This window comes from Ursus maritimus, unplaced genomic scaffold (assembly GCF_017311325.1).
Source record: "Ursus maritimus isolate PB19 unplaced genomic scaffold, ASM1731132v1 scaffold_21, whole genome shotgun sequence".
Classification (NCBI taxonomy): domain Eukaryota; kingdom Metazoa; phylum Chordata; class Mammalia; order Carnivora; family Ursidae; genus Ursus; species Ursus maritimus.
This window is the reverse complement of record NW_024424564.1, coordinates 57002151-57019578: the sequence shown is the minus strand read 5'-3', so window position 1 is coordinate 57019578 and position 17428 is coordinate 57002151. Positions and strand designations below refer to the sequence as shown.

Below are 17428 nucleotides of genomic sequence, written 5' to 3'. Positions count from 1 at the left end.
TGTTCACCGAATCGATAATTGCGTTATCAGGTGCCAGAGAGCACTGATTGGTTCCAGTAAAAATATCTCAACTAATACAGCTACTGTGATTGGGGTTACTACCTGGCTCAGTTGGTGGTGGTTCACCACCCTTTACTTGAATCCATCTGGATTTTGCAAGGGCCATTCAGGTGAACTGAAGATGTAATGGGGACCACCACTTTATGAGAGTGACACAATCTCTGCAATCCCACCAGGAAATGCAGCATTGCTTCTGACTTACTATCCTGGAGGGGTAGGTGGCGTGGGTTCCCACTGTGCTCTTCCTACCATGATTCTTATTCCACAGGTCGGGGTCGGAATCTGCTCAGTGCTGTATAATCATCCCAAGTATGCACTGGGAGCAAAAAAGTAACCGCAGGACTTGGGCCAGGATTCCATCTATGAGCTGACATCATAGTCCCTGCTCTAACCAGGGACTCGTGATGTTTCAGGTACTTTGGCACAAGTGTCTCAGATCCTGTTTCTAAGAGCCCGTGAAAGGTCTGGATGGTCCCTTTCCCAAAGTATTATTTGTTGAGCAGCTCTACAGTCCTGCAGGGGGAAGGACTGGAGGACTATTTTTTTCATATACTTATGGTGGCATTGGAGGGTCCTCCATGAAGGACCAAGCCTCCCTTCCAAACAGTGGGCTCTGGGTCTCAGACTGGCTCAATTTAAAGAGAGTGAGGGTCCTTCCACTGCACCAACTGACATTTGCCTTCTGATCACAAATTCTTCCTTTCTTTCTGGTTATTGAAATCAAACAACACTCCAGTCAGCAGCCGATTATTTCACCCCAAGAACAGGGCAGTCTAACAAGCACTGCCACAGATCCCTCTGGGTCACGTCTTATCGGTCTCCAGCAGAAGCAGAAATGCAGGAGACATGTACCTAAGGTGGGACTGCATCAAGGTGGGGTGAATCTGATCGGTCTTCAAACTGCCCAGGTGTCTGCTCCAAGGGGAGCCTTCTCCTGGGTGTGATTTTCTACCTGGTCTGGATCTGGAGGCAAGGGTAGTGGAGTGGGGCGTGGAGACATTAGTTGCAAGCAGGGCAACGAGAGCTTCCTCTCAGAGGTGAGCTTCAGCCTCCACGGTGATTAGGGATTTAAGGCACTTGGAGTCACCGGAATTGTCCCAAGGGTCCCAAACTCTCATTCGCTCATCACCTACCACGTGCCCCACATTCCCCACTCCCTGGAGGTAAGTCACACGCTCGCTCTCCTCCAGGTGCGAGCCACACTCACTCGATGACTCTCTTCCTTGCTCGACTGCCCCCGGGACTGGAGGGGGGGCAGATGTGTCCAGTGAGGGGCCGCCGCCGCCTCCGCCGTGCGCTCCCGGAGCCCCGGCACCTTCCCGGGTTCCCCTGCCGTGAAGCAACCGGCCCGCCCCCGCTCCCGCCCCCGCTCCCGCCCCCGCCTGCGGGACAACTCGCGGACCGGCGGCCGACGCCCCGCCCCGCCCACGTGACCCGCCTTCGCGACCCGGCTCCCGACGCTTCTGGTTGGCCCACGTGGTCCCCTCGCAGCTGCCTGTCTCTGGAGCGGCCCCGCCCAGAGAGAGGGGTCATTGGTGTTCGCCCCGAGTAAGGGCGGGACACGGCCGAGCCGCGCAGAACTCGGCCTTCGGAAAGGGCACGCGACCAGGGTCACGGAGAGAGCCGAGCGGCGCCGCAAAGCGCCGAAAAGAGCCGGAGAGACCCGAGTATGACCGGAGAAGAGCAGGCGGGCCGGAAGCAGACCCGAGCGCAGCCGGAAGGAGCCGAGTCCGCCCGAAGAGGCCTGAACGCGGCTGGACGTTGGGCTTGGCCCAGCCGGCGCCATGGCTGCCGAGGGGACAGCTGTGGCCGGAGGCGGGGCTGTTGGCGACCGGCTGGCCAAGGACAGCTTGCAGCAGTCTCAGTGCCCGGACGCGGCCCCGAACCGGCGGCGCGGCTCGTCGCTCTCGCGTGACGCCGAGCGCCGAGCCTACCAGTGCTGCCGGGAGTACTTGGGCGGGGCCTGGCGCCGAGTGCGGCCCGAGGAGCTGAGGGTTGACCCTGTGAGGTGGGAGGTCAGGGGTCAGCTCCCCCGAGCCAGCGCCGGGGTTAGGGGTCGAGTTCGGGCCCTGGGGATCCAGCGATGCTGCGGCCCCGGCTCGTGCGGGGCGGGGGGCGGGGCCGGCCTGGCGCCGAGCGGACGCGGGGGAGATCCGGGGGGATGGGGGCAGGTGCAGCCGGCCGCGGGCTGAGCGCACCCTGGTGTGGGTCTGCAGCGGCGGCCTCAGTAACCTGCTCTTCCGCTGCTCGCTGCCGGACCACCTGCCCAGCGTTGGCAAGGAGCCCCGGGAGGTGCTGCTGCGGCTGTACGGGGCCATCCTGCAGGTGAGGAGGGAGCGAGGGCCGCAGTGGCCCCTGGCTTCAGGACCTGTCAGCGAGCCTGGCAGGTGGTATTCTCCCCATTGCGCAGCTGAGGACACAGAGGCCCAGGGGCTAAGTAACTTGCAAATGTGCCTAGAGCCTGGCTCTGGCGTCTCCAGGCAATAGAACAAGCAGTGGCGGGGGGTGGGGGGTGCTGGGAGGAGAAAACAGACCCTTCTGTGTTTGCCTCTGGCTCCTCCTGACTCTGCCCCCTTGGTTGTCCATCTTTCTTCAGGGCGTGGATTCCTTGGTCCTCGAAAGTGTGATGTTCGCCATCCTGGCAGAGCGGTCGCTGGGGCCCCAGCTCTATGGAGTCTTTCCAGAGGGCCGGCTGGAACAGTACATCCCAGTACGAGCCCAGCCCAGCCCGGCCCTGACCTCCCTGGGCATCTCCTGCCCCCAGCCCCTATTCCCCTTTCCAGTGTCTGCCCTCATGTCCCTTACCCAGGTAGGGCATTTTCCCCAAGACCCTGACTCCCCCCCCACCTCCGTTCCCCACCCCTTCCCCCTCCTGCCCCAGCCCCCTCACCACCCTGATAGGTTCCTGGGTGCAGAGCCGGCCACTGAAAACCTGTGAGCTTCGAGAGCCGGTGCTGTCAGCAGAAATCGCCACGAAGATGGCCCGGTTCCATGGCATGGAAATGCCGTTCACGAAGGAGCCCCACTGGCTGTTTGGGACCATGGACCGGTGAGTCAGGAGCCTCCTCAGGGCTCCTGCACACCTGTTCCGAACCCTGTTGCTGGCAGCTGAATGTGTCCATGACTGTCCAGTCCTCCTGCTGAGTGGATCAGGTGTCCCAGTGTCTAGTACAGGACTCTCACACAGAACAGGCTTCCAAATAAGGCAGACAAGTCTGAAAAACCTGCCAGATAAGTCCTAGTGACAGGAAAATAGGTGGGACAGCCTGGCCTGGGAAATAGGAGAGAAGGTGGGGGGGATAACAGAGGAAGCATTTCTTATTCTTTGGGCTTCAGGTACCTAAAGCAGATCCAGGACCTGCCCCCCGTTGGCCTCCCCCAGATGAATCTGCTGGAGATGTACAGCCTGAAGGATGAGATGGGCAATCTCAGGTGAGGGAAGGCAGGGCGGGAGAACAGAACAGCACAGGAACCAGTGCCAGGCACCTACTGGAGCACCTCCCCAGGATTTACTGAGGGCTGGGGTCAGGGCCTGGCCCACACACTGACCCTCCTCTAGTCACTCCTGCTCAGGACCCATGCCCCCTGTTCCCCTGCAGGAAATTGCTAGACTCTACCCCATCACCAGTGGTCTTCTGTCACAATGACATCCAGGAAGGTAGGAGAAGGCATTGGCATCTCCTAAAGTGAGGGGGCCTAGAGGGCCCTAGAATGACCAGAATTCCATCCCATTCTCCCAGGAAACATCTTGTTGCTCTCAGAGCCAGAAAACACCGACAGACTCATGCTGGTCGACTTCGAGTACAGTAGTTATAACTACAGGTGAGGGTAAGAGGATGGCCTCCATGGGTCTGTTTCCACAGCAGCCTGGAAAACAGACTAGGCCTTCCTCTCTGCATCCCAGCTGCCCAGGGTATTTGGGGACTGAGTGAGTGTCCACCTTATTCCCCCAGGGGCTTTGACATTGGGAACCATTTTTGTGAGTGGGTTTATGATTATACTCACGAGGAGTGGCCTTTCTACAAAGCGCAGCCTGCAGACTACCCCACCCGGGGGCAGCAGGTATGTGGACTGGAGGCTGGGGAGCAGGACCTGGCCTATGAGGGAGGAGGAAGGTGAGGTCTGGAAAGAATGGTGAGAAAAGGTGTTCACTGGGAAATGCTCCGCACTCTCCCCATTTCCTGACTCTTGTCTGTCAATCAGCTCCATTTTATTCGCCATTACTTGGCGGAAGTCAAGAAAGGCGAGACCATCTCCCAAGAGGAACAGAGGAAACTGGAAGAAGATTTGCTGGTAGAGGCTAATCGGTGAGGAAAGATGGGGGAGGGGGGGCAGCGGCAGAGCAGGGTGCAGAGGAAAGGAGGCTGAAGAAGAGGCAGGCAGGTCAACTGTGACTGCAGGTGGGGGCAGAGAGTGGGAAGAGTCAGGACAGGGTTGGAGTTAAGGCAGTGGGAGAGAAGTTTGAACTTTGGGGCTTGACCAGCCTCAGGGATGGGCTCCAGGTAATGCCAAGTGTGCTCTGAACCCCTCTGTTTTTTCTGCCCTCCTTAGATATGCTCTGGCATCCCATTTCTTTTGGGGTCTCTGGTCTATCCTCCAGGCGTCTATGTCCACCATAGAATTTGGTTACTTAGTAAGTAACCCAGATGGGTGAGTTAAGTGGGAGGAGGGGGAGCAGCAGGGGCCTCATGTTCTCCAGGAAATCTGTGGGCAGACTTGGGGGGGCGGTGCTAGTTCCAAGCCTTCTCACTGGTTTGTGGGGTGGGTTTCCTTCCCTAGGAGTACGCCCAGTCTCGGTTCCAGTTCTACTTCCAGCAGAAAGCACAGCTGAGCAGCTCCCACCCCTCCTCCTGACTCTCCAGCCCCCACCTCCTAGGATTGCTCCTGGAGCCTCCCGGGCAGGACCTTGGAGGGAGGGGCAAAGAGCTGGAGGCTCGGGGGACTGGGCTGAGCCCTGGAGGGAGCCTGGGGTTGAGGGTGCTGACCTCTCCCCACCCGGGAGATGGTGGGGGAGAGCCACTGGGCCGTGCACCTTAACGCAATAAACCAGCTTCTTCCTTCACACCCTGTCCTAGCTCTGCTGCACGACGTACCAACCAGGGAGTGCACACACATTGACAAAGTGACCACAGCGCTGAGCCTCATTTTCCCCTTCTGAAAAGCACGGCTGTTTGGTGCTCTGGGCTTGAGAGTGGTTAAGGATCCACTCTGCCAGTCGGGAGTCCCCTGCCCTCCCCCTCCCTGGCCCCAGCTTAGAAGTGATGCACGCTAGAAGGATTTGGGTAAAGGGCTGGGGAGTAATGGGTATAAAGAGGGCACTGGGGTGGGGCTGCCCAACCCTGAGCACTGGAGATCAGGGGACAGGCAGCACAGCTGACACTCTGATGACCTTTTCCCTACATTCAGCTATTTTTAGTTCTAACGCTACCATCCTCACGTGAGACCCTTTGGGCCCCTCCGGGTTCCCAGACCTCTTAGGAATCTCAGCTTGCGGAAACCCGGCCCGCCCCCACTCCTGATTCCCACCACAGAGAGGAGGGGATTCTGGTTGCCGCCCCACATCTGTTTTCTCAACCCAAATTTGGGAGTGGGTGTCAGGTTCCCGGTGAGGGCGGGGCGGGGATGGCCAGGCCTGAAGGACATGGGGACACGGGCCAGAGCGACTGGCCCCACACGCAGACAGGAGCGAACCCAAGCCGTGAGTGGAGTGGGGGCAACACAGGCCCACCCGTCGGGCTCAGAGGCCTAGACCAGAGCAGGGGGAGAGGACGGCGCGGGGCCCCCTCGCAGTCGGGGCTGGTTGCCTCGCTCCGGACCAACTCTGCTTCCCGGGGCGCGTCTTGCCCCCACTCGGGGGCAGCCCTTCCCTGTCCTCGGGGCTCCTGAAGATTTCCTGGCTGTTCCCCCTTCCCGACCGCTGCACCTCTGTGGCGGAACGCGGGCGCGAGGGTTCGGCGGCGGCCGTTGCTCAGGCTGCGGGGCCGGGCCCCAAGCGGGAGGACGGCCGGGGGCGGCCGCTAGCGCGGCGCGGGCGGGAGCGCGGGGCGGCCGCTAGCGCGGCGCGGGCGGGGGCGCGGCCCGGCCTGGGCGCGGTGGTCTCGGCGCCGAGGGCGGCCGGGGGCGGGGCCAGACTGAGCCCGCCGGCGCACCCTCCTGCCCCCTCCCAGGTGACGGCCAACCTCCAGGATGGCGGAAGCGCACCAGGCCGTGGCCTTCCAGTTCACGGTGACCCCAGATGGGGTCGACTTCCGGCTCAGTCGAGAGGCCCTGAAACACATCTATCTGTCGGGGATCAACTCCTGGAAGAAGCGCCTGATTCGCATCAAGGTGGGCGCAGGTGGTTGTGGCTTCTTCCAGCAGGTGCAGAATAGGGTCTTCCCTGAGGCAGAGGCCAGGTGTCAGCTGCTGCCCCGTTGGCTGGCAGTTCTGCTGGGGGACAGGCTCTGGCAGTGCAGAAACCAGAGGGGTGCTCAGGTGTGGAGGGGAGACGGGCATGCAAGGGATAGCAATGGGACACAGTGAGTAATGGGTGCTGCAGGTATGGGAGTGTGGAGGAGGGGAAGACCAGACACAAAGGAAGAACAAGAGCACAGCAGGTGAGGGAGGGAGAAGGCCTCCCAGGCAAAGACCAGGACCTCCCAGTGCCTGCTCACCACTGTCTTTCCTGCTCTAAGTGTGCCTTGTTTCTGCCCCACAGAATGGCATCCTTAGGGGTGTGTACCCTGGCAGCCCCACCAGCTGGCTGGTCGTCGTCATGGCAACAGTGGGTTCTTCCTACTGCAAGGTGGACATCTCCATGGGGCTGGTCTGCTATATCCAGAGATGCCTCCCCGAGGGGTAAGAAGCAGGGCTACAAGAGAGGGCTGGGCAGGCTCCAAGGCCAGGGTTCCTGAGCTGGGCACATACAGCGTAAATAGCCATCGGAGGTCCTAGGGGGAGCCCTTCCTGGGGGCCAGCATCATCTGAGTCCCACATCTTGTACGTTGGTATGTAGTGCGTTCAGACATGAGTGTGCCCAGGGATGTTCGTCTGCGTCTCCCCCGAGGTGGTTCACAACCATCAAAACTGCAGAGTCAGAATTTGCCCGAGGCCGACCTTAAGTGGACTCCCTGCAGCCTTCTCCCTTCTCTGACAGATGTGGCCCCTACAGGACCCCACAGACCCGGGCACTTCTCAGCATGGCCATCTTCTCCACGGGGGTCTGGATGATGGGCATCTTCTTCTTCCGCCAAACCCTGAAACTGCTTCTTTCCTACCATGGTTGGATGTTTGAGATGCACGGCCAGACCAGCCACTTCACCAAAGTCTGGGCTGTGAGCAGAAGCCAGTGGACGGGTTCAGGCATCTGGTTTGAGACTCCGGGGGCCTCATTTGGGGTTCTGAGCTGGAGGGGAGAGGCAGGCAGGATACTATGCCTGGCGCATTGTTTTGTCCTGGTTCTGAGGGTCGGGGGCCCCACTCGTCAAGTGTTTGCTGTTTGTTTCCATTATTTCCCCTGGTTCTCACCAGAAACATTCTCTGCCCAGATCTGTGTCCGCCTTCTGTCCAGCCGGCGGCCCATGCTCTACAGCTTCCAGACATCCCTGCCCAAGCTTCCCGTGCCCAGCGTGCCGGCCACAGTTAAGCGGGTGAGGGCCTGAATCAGACATCCCAGTTGGGCAGGGGAGGCTGGACTCAGAGGACTTCTCCAAACTAAGGGACCATCCCTTGCAAAGAGTGGGGTTGAGGGCAATGGGGCTGGGTTGGCAGAGGGTCAGGACAGAGGTAGTCATTGCTGTTTGGCCCCCACGTTGACAATGACTTGGCTGGACAGTACCTGGAATCCGTGCGGCCCTTGTTGGATGGCGAGGAATACTCCCGAATGGAGACGCTGGCCAAGGAATTCCAGGACAAGACTGCCCCCAGACTGCAGAAATACCTGGTCCTCAAGTCATGGTGGGCAACTAACTATGTGAGTCCCTTCCAGGGCTTACCCTCACCCCCGTTGTGTCAGGGGCATCTCTCCCCTGCCCTATGCCCCAGCCCTAACTCCTCCCTTCCTCTGGCAGGTGAGTGACTGGTGGGAAGAGTACGTGTACCTGCGGAGCAGGGCGCCCCTCGTGGTGAACAGCAACTACTACGTCATGGTGCGGGCGGACCTAGGGGCGGGTGAGATGGGGGAGGTGGTGGAAGAGTAGTCGGGAAGCAGCTTCAGGGCAGCAGGGGTGCTGAGGATCTGGAGAATCCAGTAGACCAACAGCCTGACAGTTCACTCTTAGAGTCCCTCAGGCTCACTGGCCTCCCAGCCACAAGTTCCCAGCTGTCCTGACACCATCACCCGGAACTTCCGTCATCACGCCTTGCTTTTGTGTCACTATGTGGATCCAGACCTGCTGCTCTTAGAGCCCACGAGGTCACTGTCGGCCCCTAACCCACATGACCGCCCTTCTCCCGCTCCTAGCACATGCCTCTGCACAGCCACAGGTCTACACAGCATGGCCCTCGTCTCCCACTGTCCAAAACACATTCTGAGTCATGTGCGGATGTCCCCTCCACAAAGCTGTCCTCCCAACAACTTACATACAACTTGTCTCTGACAGAGGTTTTAAACTGTTTTTCAGTGGTGGGAACTCCTTTCTCAATGCAAAATAAACAAAACACGAACAAATAAACTAGGTTATGAGAAAGCAGCTCAAAAGATTCAAGCCGGGCAGAGGGGTGACGTGACCGGTTATGCATTTCATCTCCAGCAGTGCAGCCTGACTGAGTGTGCAGGATGGGCTGGGGAGAGGGGCCAGGACCCCTCAGGTCCTCAGGCAAGGAGCCCCGGGTGGCACAGGACAGAGAGGTGCGGCCGTGCGTCTCCGTCACACCACGTGCGGGCTCTGCTCTCTCCCCGCAGGACTTTGTGCTCATCAAGAATACAAACGTACAGGCGGCCCGCCTGGGAAACATCGTCCATGCTATGATCATGTATCGCCGTAAACTGGACCGTGAAGAGATCAAGCCTGTGAGTGGTGTGGGGTTGAGGGCACGACAGGGAGAGGAGGCCCGCGTCTGAGCCATGCTGGGCCTTCCTCCCAGGTGATGGCCCTGGGCATTGTACCCATGTGCTCCTACCAGATGGAGAGGATGTTCAACACTACTCGGATCCCAGGCAAGGAGTCAGGTACTGGGCCACAGCCAGGTGCCCGTGGTGGGGCCGTCAGGACTGAGGCCCCGCCCTCCCAGCTCTGGGCCTGCCATGGCTAAGCACCCTCTTTTTTGCTCAGCCACCGCCAAGTGTCCTGGGCATCTCAGGGTCACGTAACTGTGAAAAATATTTGGTTTGTGACCAACACCAGACACTTCCTGTTCACAGGCATGATGCTGGTGCTGGGACCCTGCGGGGCCCAGAAGGGAGGCCCTGCTCCGGGGCCTTCCGGGGCAGGGGAAGGTAGTCTGAGTAAGGAGTACCAGGAGGGGTGGAGCATACCAGGAGCCCTTCACGGAGCCTGTAGAGAAGGAGGGGCTGCTTGCAGAGGGCCTGGTTCCTGACACTGGGACAGTGTGTCATTTCTAGAGCTTCGGCTTCCTCTTCTGTGAAGTGCTTCATGGGACTGTTGGCATTAAGCAAGAGGGATGGGAGCGCCCAGCACAGGGCCTGGCTTGGTGTCGGGGAAGGAAAGCCCCGACAGAGGTCTATAAAGCGGGGTGGAGTGGGAGCAGGGAGGTGTGCCCTGCCTCAGCCCTCCTGCCGCCTTCTGTCCCAGACCTGCTGCAGCACCTCTCGGACAGCAGGCACGTGGCTGTCTACCACAAGGGCCGCTTCTTCAAGGTGTGGCTCTATGAGGGCTCCCGCCTACTCAAGCCTTGCGACCTGGAGATGCAGTTCCAGAGGATCCTGGATGACCCCTCCCCACCTCAGCCTGGGGAGGAGAAGCTGGCAGCCCTCACTGCAGGGGGAAGGTACCAGGGCCCCACGAGGAGAGGAGCTCGGCCCTGCATGTCACCCTGAACCTTGGAGTCAGAGGCATGACTGAGGGAGGGGTATGCTGGCATGGCACCCTCTGCCCAAGCCAGGACCCTCGGTAGTGAGGGGGATGGTGGTCAACGGCACACTGCACATCTAGCCACATCTGACTGGGTGGGGGCTAGGTGGGAGTGTGTGGAGGACAGGGACACCTGCCAGGACAGCCTGGGCCCCCCAGCCCTGGGCCCTGCCAGGTCGTGGGAGGTGTCCTCCGCCACTACCCACAGTGAGCCCACACTCACCCTGCCCCTGTGCCCCCAGAGTGGAGTGGGCACAGGCACGCCAGGCCTTCTTCAGCTCTGGCAAGAACAAGGCTGCTCTGGATGCCATCGAGCGTGCTGCTTTCTTTGTCGCCCTGGACGAGGAGTCTCACCACTACGACCCCGAAGACGAGGCCAGCCTCAGCCTCTATGGCAAGGCCCTGCTGCATGGCAACTGCTACAACAGGTGTGGCGCCCCACCCCCACGGTAGGCCCCCCCACTCCTCCACCCGCCTCGGTGCCCTCCCTGCATCTCCTGCCTCCTTTCCTGCAGGTGGTTCGACAAGTCCTTCACTGTCATCGCCTTCAAGAACGGTCAGCTGGGCCTCAACACAGAACACGCATGGGCAGATGCCCCTATCATAGGGCACCTCTGGGAGGTAATGGTCCTGAGAGGGGTCCTGCAGGGCAGGCTGGGTGCGGGACACGAGGGTGGCTTCTCAGCCTGACCTTCTCCCTGCAGTTTGTCCTGGGCACTGACACCTTCCACCTGGGCTACACGGAGACTGGGCACTGCCTGGGCAAACCAAACCCCATGCTCGCAGCTCCCCAGCGGCTGCAGTGGGACATTCCTGAGCAGGTGTGCAGGCCAAGAAGGGACAGGGACGGGCATGCAAGAGTGGCAAGTACCTGGGACGCGCTCAGGGGGAAGGGACAGGAGCTTCTCAGAGTCCAGACTGGCCACAGAGAGAACAGAGATCCTGGGACCATCGGGTGGTTAGTGAAAGACGTGAGGTGGGAGACTCATCCATGGAGCACCCATTCGTGCCTCCCTCTTCCCACAAAGCCCAGCGTGGCCTCTGGGTGCTGAGGCCCCTCGGGTTGGCCTGTGTGTCCGAAGATGTTGAAGGCTCACTGACACCCTCCCAGCCTCGCTGCTTGGAGAGCTCTGCCCCCAGCTGACCTTTCCGTATCTTGGCAGTGCCGGGCAGTCATCGAGAGCTCCTACCAGGTGGCCACGGCACTGGCAGACGACGTGGAGTTGTACTGCTTCCAGTTCCTGCCGTTTGGCAAAGGCCTCATCAAGAAGTGTCGGACCAGCCCAGACGCCTTCGTGCAGATTGCCCTGCAGCTGGCCCACTTCCGGGTAGGAGCCCTGCTGGGCTGCTGGGGGCAGGGTGGCACCAGCCTCACCTGCCAGATTCACCTCTCTGTGCTCCTCAGGACAGGGGCAAGTTCTGCCTGACCTATGAAGCCTCCATGACCAGGATGTTCCGGGAGGGACGAACTGAGACTGTGCGTTCCTGTACCAGCGAGTCCACGGCCTTCGTTCAGGCTATGGTGGAGGGGTCCCACATGGTGAGCCCTCCACGCCCTCCACCTCCTGCCCACCTGAGGGGCAGGGCTACTCTTCACTGCTCTCCTTCTGCTCCCCAGAAAGCAGATCTCCAAGATCTCTTCCGGAAGGCTTCAAAGAAACACCAGAACATGTACCGCCTGGCCATGACGGGGGCGGGGATAGACAGGCACCTCTTCTGCCTTTACCTGGTCTCCAAGTACCTGGGCGTCAGCTCCCCTTTCCTGGCTGAGGTCAGCATTGTTGATGGGGGTGTCCTCTGTCCCCATGCCCTCTCCTGAGGGGGTGTGGCCTGTCCTTTGGCTGGCCAGCTCCCAGGAAATTGCCCTGGAGGGCTGGAGCCAGCTTTCCTGCTCCACGCCCCGTCCAGGCCTGTGGTCCTGGTTTTGAGTGGGAGTCTCTTCTCGTGGAATTGGTGGTTCACATGAGGGTGGACAGACAAGTGGCTGTCTCGCACTTTGAGAAAAGCAAAGAGGCAGCAGCATCAGGCTGGGCAGAGGGTCCAGGCAGAGAGAACCTCCAGTGCCCAGATACTGAGGCAGGGGCGTGGATGGGCAAGGAGCAGCAGCAGGAGGGGAGGGAGCAGAGCCAAGGGAGGGACAGGTTGGTCGGAGAGGAGGCCTGGGGGACATTTAGGTCACATGGGCCTCAAGGGTTTGTTGCAGATGCTGTCATGGTGAGAACAGACTGGCAGGAGGCGGGGGGGGGGCAGCAATCAGGAAGTCCGTGCACCTGCTCATTATGGTTCTCGGGTACCACGTGTCAGCAGATATGTACTGAGTGCATGGCATTTCATGCATGGTGTGTCACTGCTGTGATCTCCCTGTTGCAGGTGCTCTCAGAACCCTGGCGCCTCTCCACCAGCCAGGTTGCTCAATTCCAGATCCGTATGTTTGACCCAGACCAGTACCCCAATCACCTGGGTGCCGGTGGTGGCTTTGGCCCTGTAAGTGTCCTTGAAAGAGGATGGATGAGCAGGACTGGGCCCCAGGGGTCTCAGTGGAGAGTACAGAGCCCTGAAGTCAGACCAGGGGTGGGAGCACAGCCCTGGGCTTGCCTTACATGGAAACAGAATGGATAGTTATCGACCCAGGTAGACAGGTGCCTCAAAGAGCTAGAGACACTCCCTGGAGAGAGGCAGTAAGCTTGAGCCTCCTGAGAGAAACACAGTATCCTGGATCCCTGGTAGCGTCTGGACCTGCAGTGGGCAGAGCTCCTTGGTTTTCACGCTGTTGCCTGGAAACGTCCCTGACCTCAGGAAAAATGCAGCATCTGTGGTGGGGCCCCTTCCTGGGAATCTTGTGGGGACAGCAAGCATGACATCAGCTTGGCTTTCAGATCTGCAAGGTTTGGTTTACTTCTTTCTTACCCCTTGTGCTGCCCTCAGGTGGCAGATGATGGCTATGGGGTTTCCTACATGATCGCAGGCGAGAACACCATCTTCTTCCACATCTCCAGCAAGTTCTCAAGCTCAGAGACAGTGAGTCTCTCCTGCTTCTGGTCAGGCCTAAGGAGGGGGTGCCACCTGTGGCCCTGTCTGGCTGGGGAAGAGTCCTTGGTTGTAGGGACAGAGGGACAGGGGCTCACCTGAACGGTTGGTCTGAGCTCTTGGCTCCCACAGAATGCCCAGCGCTTTGGGACGCACATCCGCCAAGCTCTGCTGGACATCGCTGATCTCTTCCAAGTTTCCAAGGCTGACAGCTGAGGGCTGGAGAAATGCCAGCTGCCCTTTCATCCCCACATTGTGGAGGAAGGGGCCTGCGGTCGGCTCGCAGGCACAAGGGGGTCGCCATGCACAGGTGTCCAGGCTCCAAGGACAGCTCTGGCAGCAGGCACTCCCCAGGCAGATGCTGAGGGCCCAGGTGGTGGAAGTGGGGTTGGAGCAGGGAGGGAATTTTGATTTTTTTTTTCTTGCTAGACACTAATAAAGATAAGCCTCTGTAACTCTCTTAGTTCTTAGGTACCTCTGTTTTGTTTGGGAACTAGGAGACCCTCCCCTGCCCAAGCTCAGACCAGAGAGGTAGCAGAGAGAGGAAATGGGGCTGGGAGACTGAGAGGCTTGTGACCTACTTTGAAATGCATGTCTCTCCTGAGGTCACCACTGTCCACACCCACTTGGAATAAATTCTTGCTTCAGAACCTTCACCTGTTCCCTGGGGCACTTCTGTTTGTCTGCCAGAGAGTGGGGCCCAGCTGCCATCTCCATGAACGGCCATGCCCTCTGCACGCCTCTAGGCTTGAGCACCGCCCTGTGGAGGCCCACAGCCTCCTCCTGGCCATAGGGAAGGGCTGTAATCCCAGCCCGCAGTCAGCGTGCCAAGTGGTCATGTCTGTGAGAGGGCACACAGTATAATCTGGGGCAACACATGCTCCATCCCTCAGGATGACTTTTTATATTAAAACAACATGAAAGTAAACCAAAAAATTTTTATGGAGAGTGTAAGTAAGCACTGAATTGCTATTGTTGCATGCTAGAAGGAATCTAGATCTCAGCACTATGCTTGTTGCTAAGAACCCAGGCATGAATTCGATACAGTCCTGGGCCTTCTCTTATGAACCACTGTGGATTGAGCACCCACCATCTACTTGGCTCTGTGCTGGGGATTCACGGCCCACCTGCCATGTGGAATTCACTATTAGGCGAAATAGGCATGGATCAGGGGATGGAGTTGCTGGCACAGAAACCAGGAGGCTTTTGGAATAATTCACTTAGTACTTATTGAGTGCTACAGTGTATAGGCACTGGGATACAGCAGTGAATAAAACTGGCCAAAACAGTCCCTCCCTCTGGGGCTTAGAGTCTAGAGGAAAGACAGGCATTAACCAAGAAGAATGAGTAAATTATACAGTAAGGCAGACAGTAATAAGTGCTAAGGAGAAAAGTAAGGGGAGGGAGCAACAGAGGGGTGGGTGGCAATTTCAGACAGGGTTGGGAAGGCAGGCCTTCCTGAGCGGGGCCATCTGACTCAGACCCGAAGGAAGTGTGCGTGCAAGGGCAGCATATCCCCGGCAGAGGGGACAACCAGGGCTTCCAGGTGGGAGGTGCCGGCTGCAGTGCAAGAACAGTACTGGAGTGGCTGTGGCTGGTGTGGAGGTAGCGGGGGGAGAGCAGGAGGGGACCGGTGGATTGGGGCATCCAGGGCCTCATGTGCCAGGCTCTGGCTTCTCTGAATGATGGGAGAAAGCTACTGAGGTTTGAGCAAAGGATGATCTAATCTGTCCTAAATTTTAATGGGATCATTCTGGCTGACCAGAATGACATTAGAACAAAGTAGGGAGCAGTGAAGACAGAAACAAGGAGACCTATCCATACTGCTCATGGTGGGGGTTGGGGTTTGGGAGAAATGGCAGTACTTAAACTACGAAAGGGAGACTCAGGAAACCAAGAACGTCAAAGGTAGGTCTGCAAAACCGGATAGGGAGGCATCAAAGATAACTCACATCTCCTACTTTGGGTGGTTGGGTGATTAGATGAGGTTCTGAAACGTTGAATTTGATGTGCCTACAGGAAGTATTTGTGAAATGTCTCAAACTCCTCAAAATATAAATTGAAAACTGAGGAGACATAGGCTCCTGATAACAGCTTTGAAGAGAGCACATGAGAGGATTCCCAGGGCAAAGGCTACTAACTGCCTTTGAGTCTCAGTGAGAAGCTTATAAAGCTAAGCTCACAAAATATTACGTTCCATATCAGAGCTTTCTTGGGCTTCCAAAAATCTCTTCACAGACCTCTGCCACTCTGGATACCTGTGTAACCTACCCTGGGAGAGTGTCTGGGTTTTGGTAGGCTTCTGGGCACACCAGCCCACCCAACCCTGGGAGGGCAGTGAGCAGAGTCTCCCAAAAAGCTGGCTTTTCATTAATGTTGAAATCTAAAGTTTTTGTGTTGTTGTTGCTGTTTTTTTTTTAATCAGATTTGTTCTTGGTTAAAATAAGTAAGAGGAGAAACCATAATGCTAAACCAAGGTAAAAGCCTCTGGTAACAACCCACCAGACCTGAATAAGCTACCTGTACCCCTGGGGTTTGCAGAGCTGCGCTAGTTAAGGCTCGCAGTCATAACACACAAATCCTGACATCTTCATGGCTTAACCCAATAGAGGTTCTTGTTCAGCTGGCTGAGAGGGAGGCTCCACTCCATACCATTATTCAAAGGCAGGCTGACAGAAGCCCCGCCTTCCTCAGGTTGGTCCCAAGCTGCCTTGGACATCCAGCAGGTTGACAGGCAAGAGAGCGAGAGGATCAGGCAGTGATACGGAGCACTTCTCACCACATCCTCTGGCCAGGGCTCATGTTGCAAGGGAGGCTGGAAAACGCAGTCTGGCTATGTGACAAGGACATAAAGGAAACACTGGTGAACAGTTCGCTGGTTTCATGGGAAGGCCCCACTGGCTTCCCGAGAGCCCATCCTTCTTGGCCTGGGCTCTGCAGGGTGCTTCAGACAGCCCACCTCCTCTGCTGGGTAAGGTACCCAAGGCCCTCACACCCCAGCCCAAACGACCTCCTGAGTCTCCCCCACCCCTTCTCAAAAATCCTGAGCCCCAACCACACTCTCCATTCCCTAAAGGAAGCCGGCTTTTCCACACCCTTGCCTTTGCCTCGGATGAACTTTGCCTGGAATCCTGTGTTGTTCCTCATCCTGGTAAACTATCTTTCCTGAAGCTGCCTTCACGACCCATCAGAGTTACTCCTGATCCATGGTTTTCTGAGGTGCTGTAACAGGAATCAGCACTGGGCAGCCCAAGCAATGGTGGACTGAGTGGAAGTGGGCAGGGTGCCTCACAGGTGGGGACGGACAGCCAGGGAACGGGGTTCAGAAAGGGCATGGCCTCAACAGATGGGCCCAGCACGGTCTGGCTCCACTCTAGCTGTGTTTCCTACTCGGCATCAGTCTGCTAACAATCAGGCTCCCTGAGAGAAAAAATACAGTTCTCTGGAATTCCGGGTATACCTGGAACCAAAACTGAAGCTAACAACCTTCCGAACTGGCCTCTCTCCCACGGCTCCCCACCTGGGCCAGTGGGACCTCCCTCCGGCCCCCACCCCACTCCTTTCTGCCTCACCTCCCACGTAACCGAGCCGGTCACGTCTGCCTTCCGAATGGCTTTGCCCGTGTGCTTCCCTCCAGCACGACCACCGGGCGGTCCACATCTCCAACATCATCCACCCAAACAGCCCGCTCACCTCGCCCTCCGAAGACCCCGACACCGCGTCGCTCCTCTGCTTCCTGCCCTTCCAAGGTGCCCGCAGCACTCTAAGTAGAGACCGAGCTCCTTGGAGCGGCCCGCGGAGGCACGAGCCGTCTCTCTGGTCTCCGCCCGACCGCCGCGGTGCGTGCCCGCCTCGGGGATCTGCGCTTCTCCTGCCTGCAGGCCGGCGGCGCCGGGCGGACCTGGGCTGGCACCAGTGCTCGCTCTTCCGGCACAGGTACCCCAGTCCCCGCGCCACCGCCCTGAGCCGCAGCTTCCTGCGCTGAGACACGTGCGACCACGCACGCCAGCACGGTCGTCGTCAAACGGAGAACACTCGGGCACTGCGCTAACTGAACAGACGCTCACTAGCACCTGCTGGGCCGAGGGCTGTCCGGCACACTGAGGACACAGCGGTCAGGAGGGCAGGGCTCTGCGTGCATGGCCTGGCACTCACGAACCACGGAGGAACACACAACCGTCAGGACCACGAGCGGCCTTCCCTTGAATTTTGCTCTCCCGCCACCTCAGCCAGGGCTCAGTCAGGCGAGACCAGGCAGGGCGACCCCGCCCCTTCCGCTCCGGAGCCCAGCCAATGAGACCTCGAGGCCGAGATTCCGAACCGGCCAGAGG

At 58.6% G+C, this 17428-nt stretch overlaps 2 protein-coding genes across 7 annotated transcripts; both read left to right on the top strand.

Moving 5' to 3' along the window:
- The first annotated feature begins 1682 nt into the window (after nt 1-1682).
- Nucleotides 1683-5122, top strand: CHKB (choline kinase beta). Of its 5 annotated transcripts, none has more exons than XM_040637786.1 (11): nt 1709-2068; nt 2277-2385; nt 2657-2869; nt 2976-3109; nt 3397-3492; nt 3660-3718; nt 3801-3882; nt 4014-4122; nt 4264-4367; nt 4612-4693; nt 4840-5122. In XM_040637786.1, exons 1-11 carry the CDS (start codon nt 1845-1847, stop codon nt 4912-4914), a joined length of 1287 nt encoding a protein of 428 aa, XP_040493720.1. In that variant the 5' UTR covers nt 1709-1844; the 3' UTR covers nt 4915-5122. The 5 variants fall into 5 exon arrangements, 4 of the variants coding, with proteins under 4 accessions (XP_040493723.1, XP_040493722.1, XP_040493720.1 ...); XM_040637787.1 differs by having other exon boundaries at nt 1717-2068; nt 2657-2770; XR_005836810.1 differs by lacking the exon at nt 4014-4122 and having other exon boundaries at nt 1689-2068; nt 4840-4900.
- Nucleotides 5123-5204: 82 nt separating this feature from the next.
- Nucleotides 5205-13751, top strand: CPT1B (carnitine palmitoyltransferase 1B). 2 transcript variants are annotated; one of them, XM_040637785.1, is made up of 19 exons: nt 5205-5342; nt 6228-6387; nt 6758-6897; nt 7196-7373; nt 7587-7688; nt 7874-8011; nt 8109-8186; nt 8942-9049; nt 9124-9208; nt 9792-9987; nt 10313-10498; nt 10586-10691; nt 10775-10891; nt 11234-11398; nt 11476-11610; nt 11689-11841; nt 12441-12554; nt 12996-13088; nt 13230-13751. In XM_040637785.1, exons 2-19 carry the CDS (start codon nt 6247-6249, stop codon nt 13311-13313), a joined length of 2319 nt encoding a protein of 772 aa, XP_040493719.1. In that variant the 5' UTR covers nt 5205-5342; nt 6228-6246; the 3' UTR covers nt 13314-13751. The 2 variants fall into 2 exon arrangements, with proteins under 2 accessions (XP_040493719.1, XP_008701080.1); XM_008702858.2 differs by lacking the exon at nt 5205-5342 and adding an exon at nt 5693-5758.
- The last annotated feature ends 3677 nt before the right edge of the window (nt 13752-17428 follow it).

What these genes read in the sequence shown, in the direction of transcription:
- CHKB (XM_040637786.1), top strand. Translation starts at nt 1,845, where the DNA reads ATGGCTGCCGAGGGGACAGCTGTGGCCGGAGGCGGGGCTGTTGGCGAC. An exon ending in TCACAATGACATCCAGGAAG is followed by an intron (nt 3,719 to 3,800) that starts GTAGGAGAAGGC and finishes CCATTCTCCCAG; the next exon opens with GAAACATCTTGTTGCTCTCA. An exon ending in TACAGTAGTTATAACTACAG is followed by an intron (nt 3,883 to 4,013) that starts GTGAGGGTAAGA and finishes TTATTCCCCCAG; the next exon opens with GGGCTTTGACATTGGGAACC.
- CPT1B (XM_040637785.1), top strand. Translation starts at nt 6,247, where the DNA reads ATGGCGGAAGCGCACCAGGCCGTGGCCTTCCAGTTCACGGTGACCCCA. An exon ending in ACCGTGAAGAGATCAAGCCT is followed by an intron (nt 9,050 to 9,123) that starts GTGAGTGGTGTG and finishes CCTTCCTCCCAG; the next exon opens with GTGATGGCCCTGGGCATTGT. An exon ending in CATGGCAACTGCTACAACAG is followed by an intron (nt 10,499 to 10,585) that starts GTGTGGCGCCCC and finishes CCTTTCCTGCAG; the next exon opens with GTGGTTCGACAAGTCCTTCA.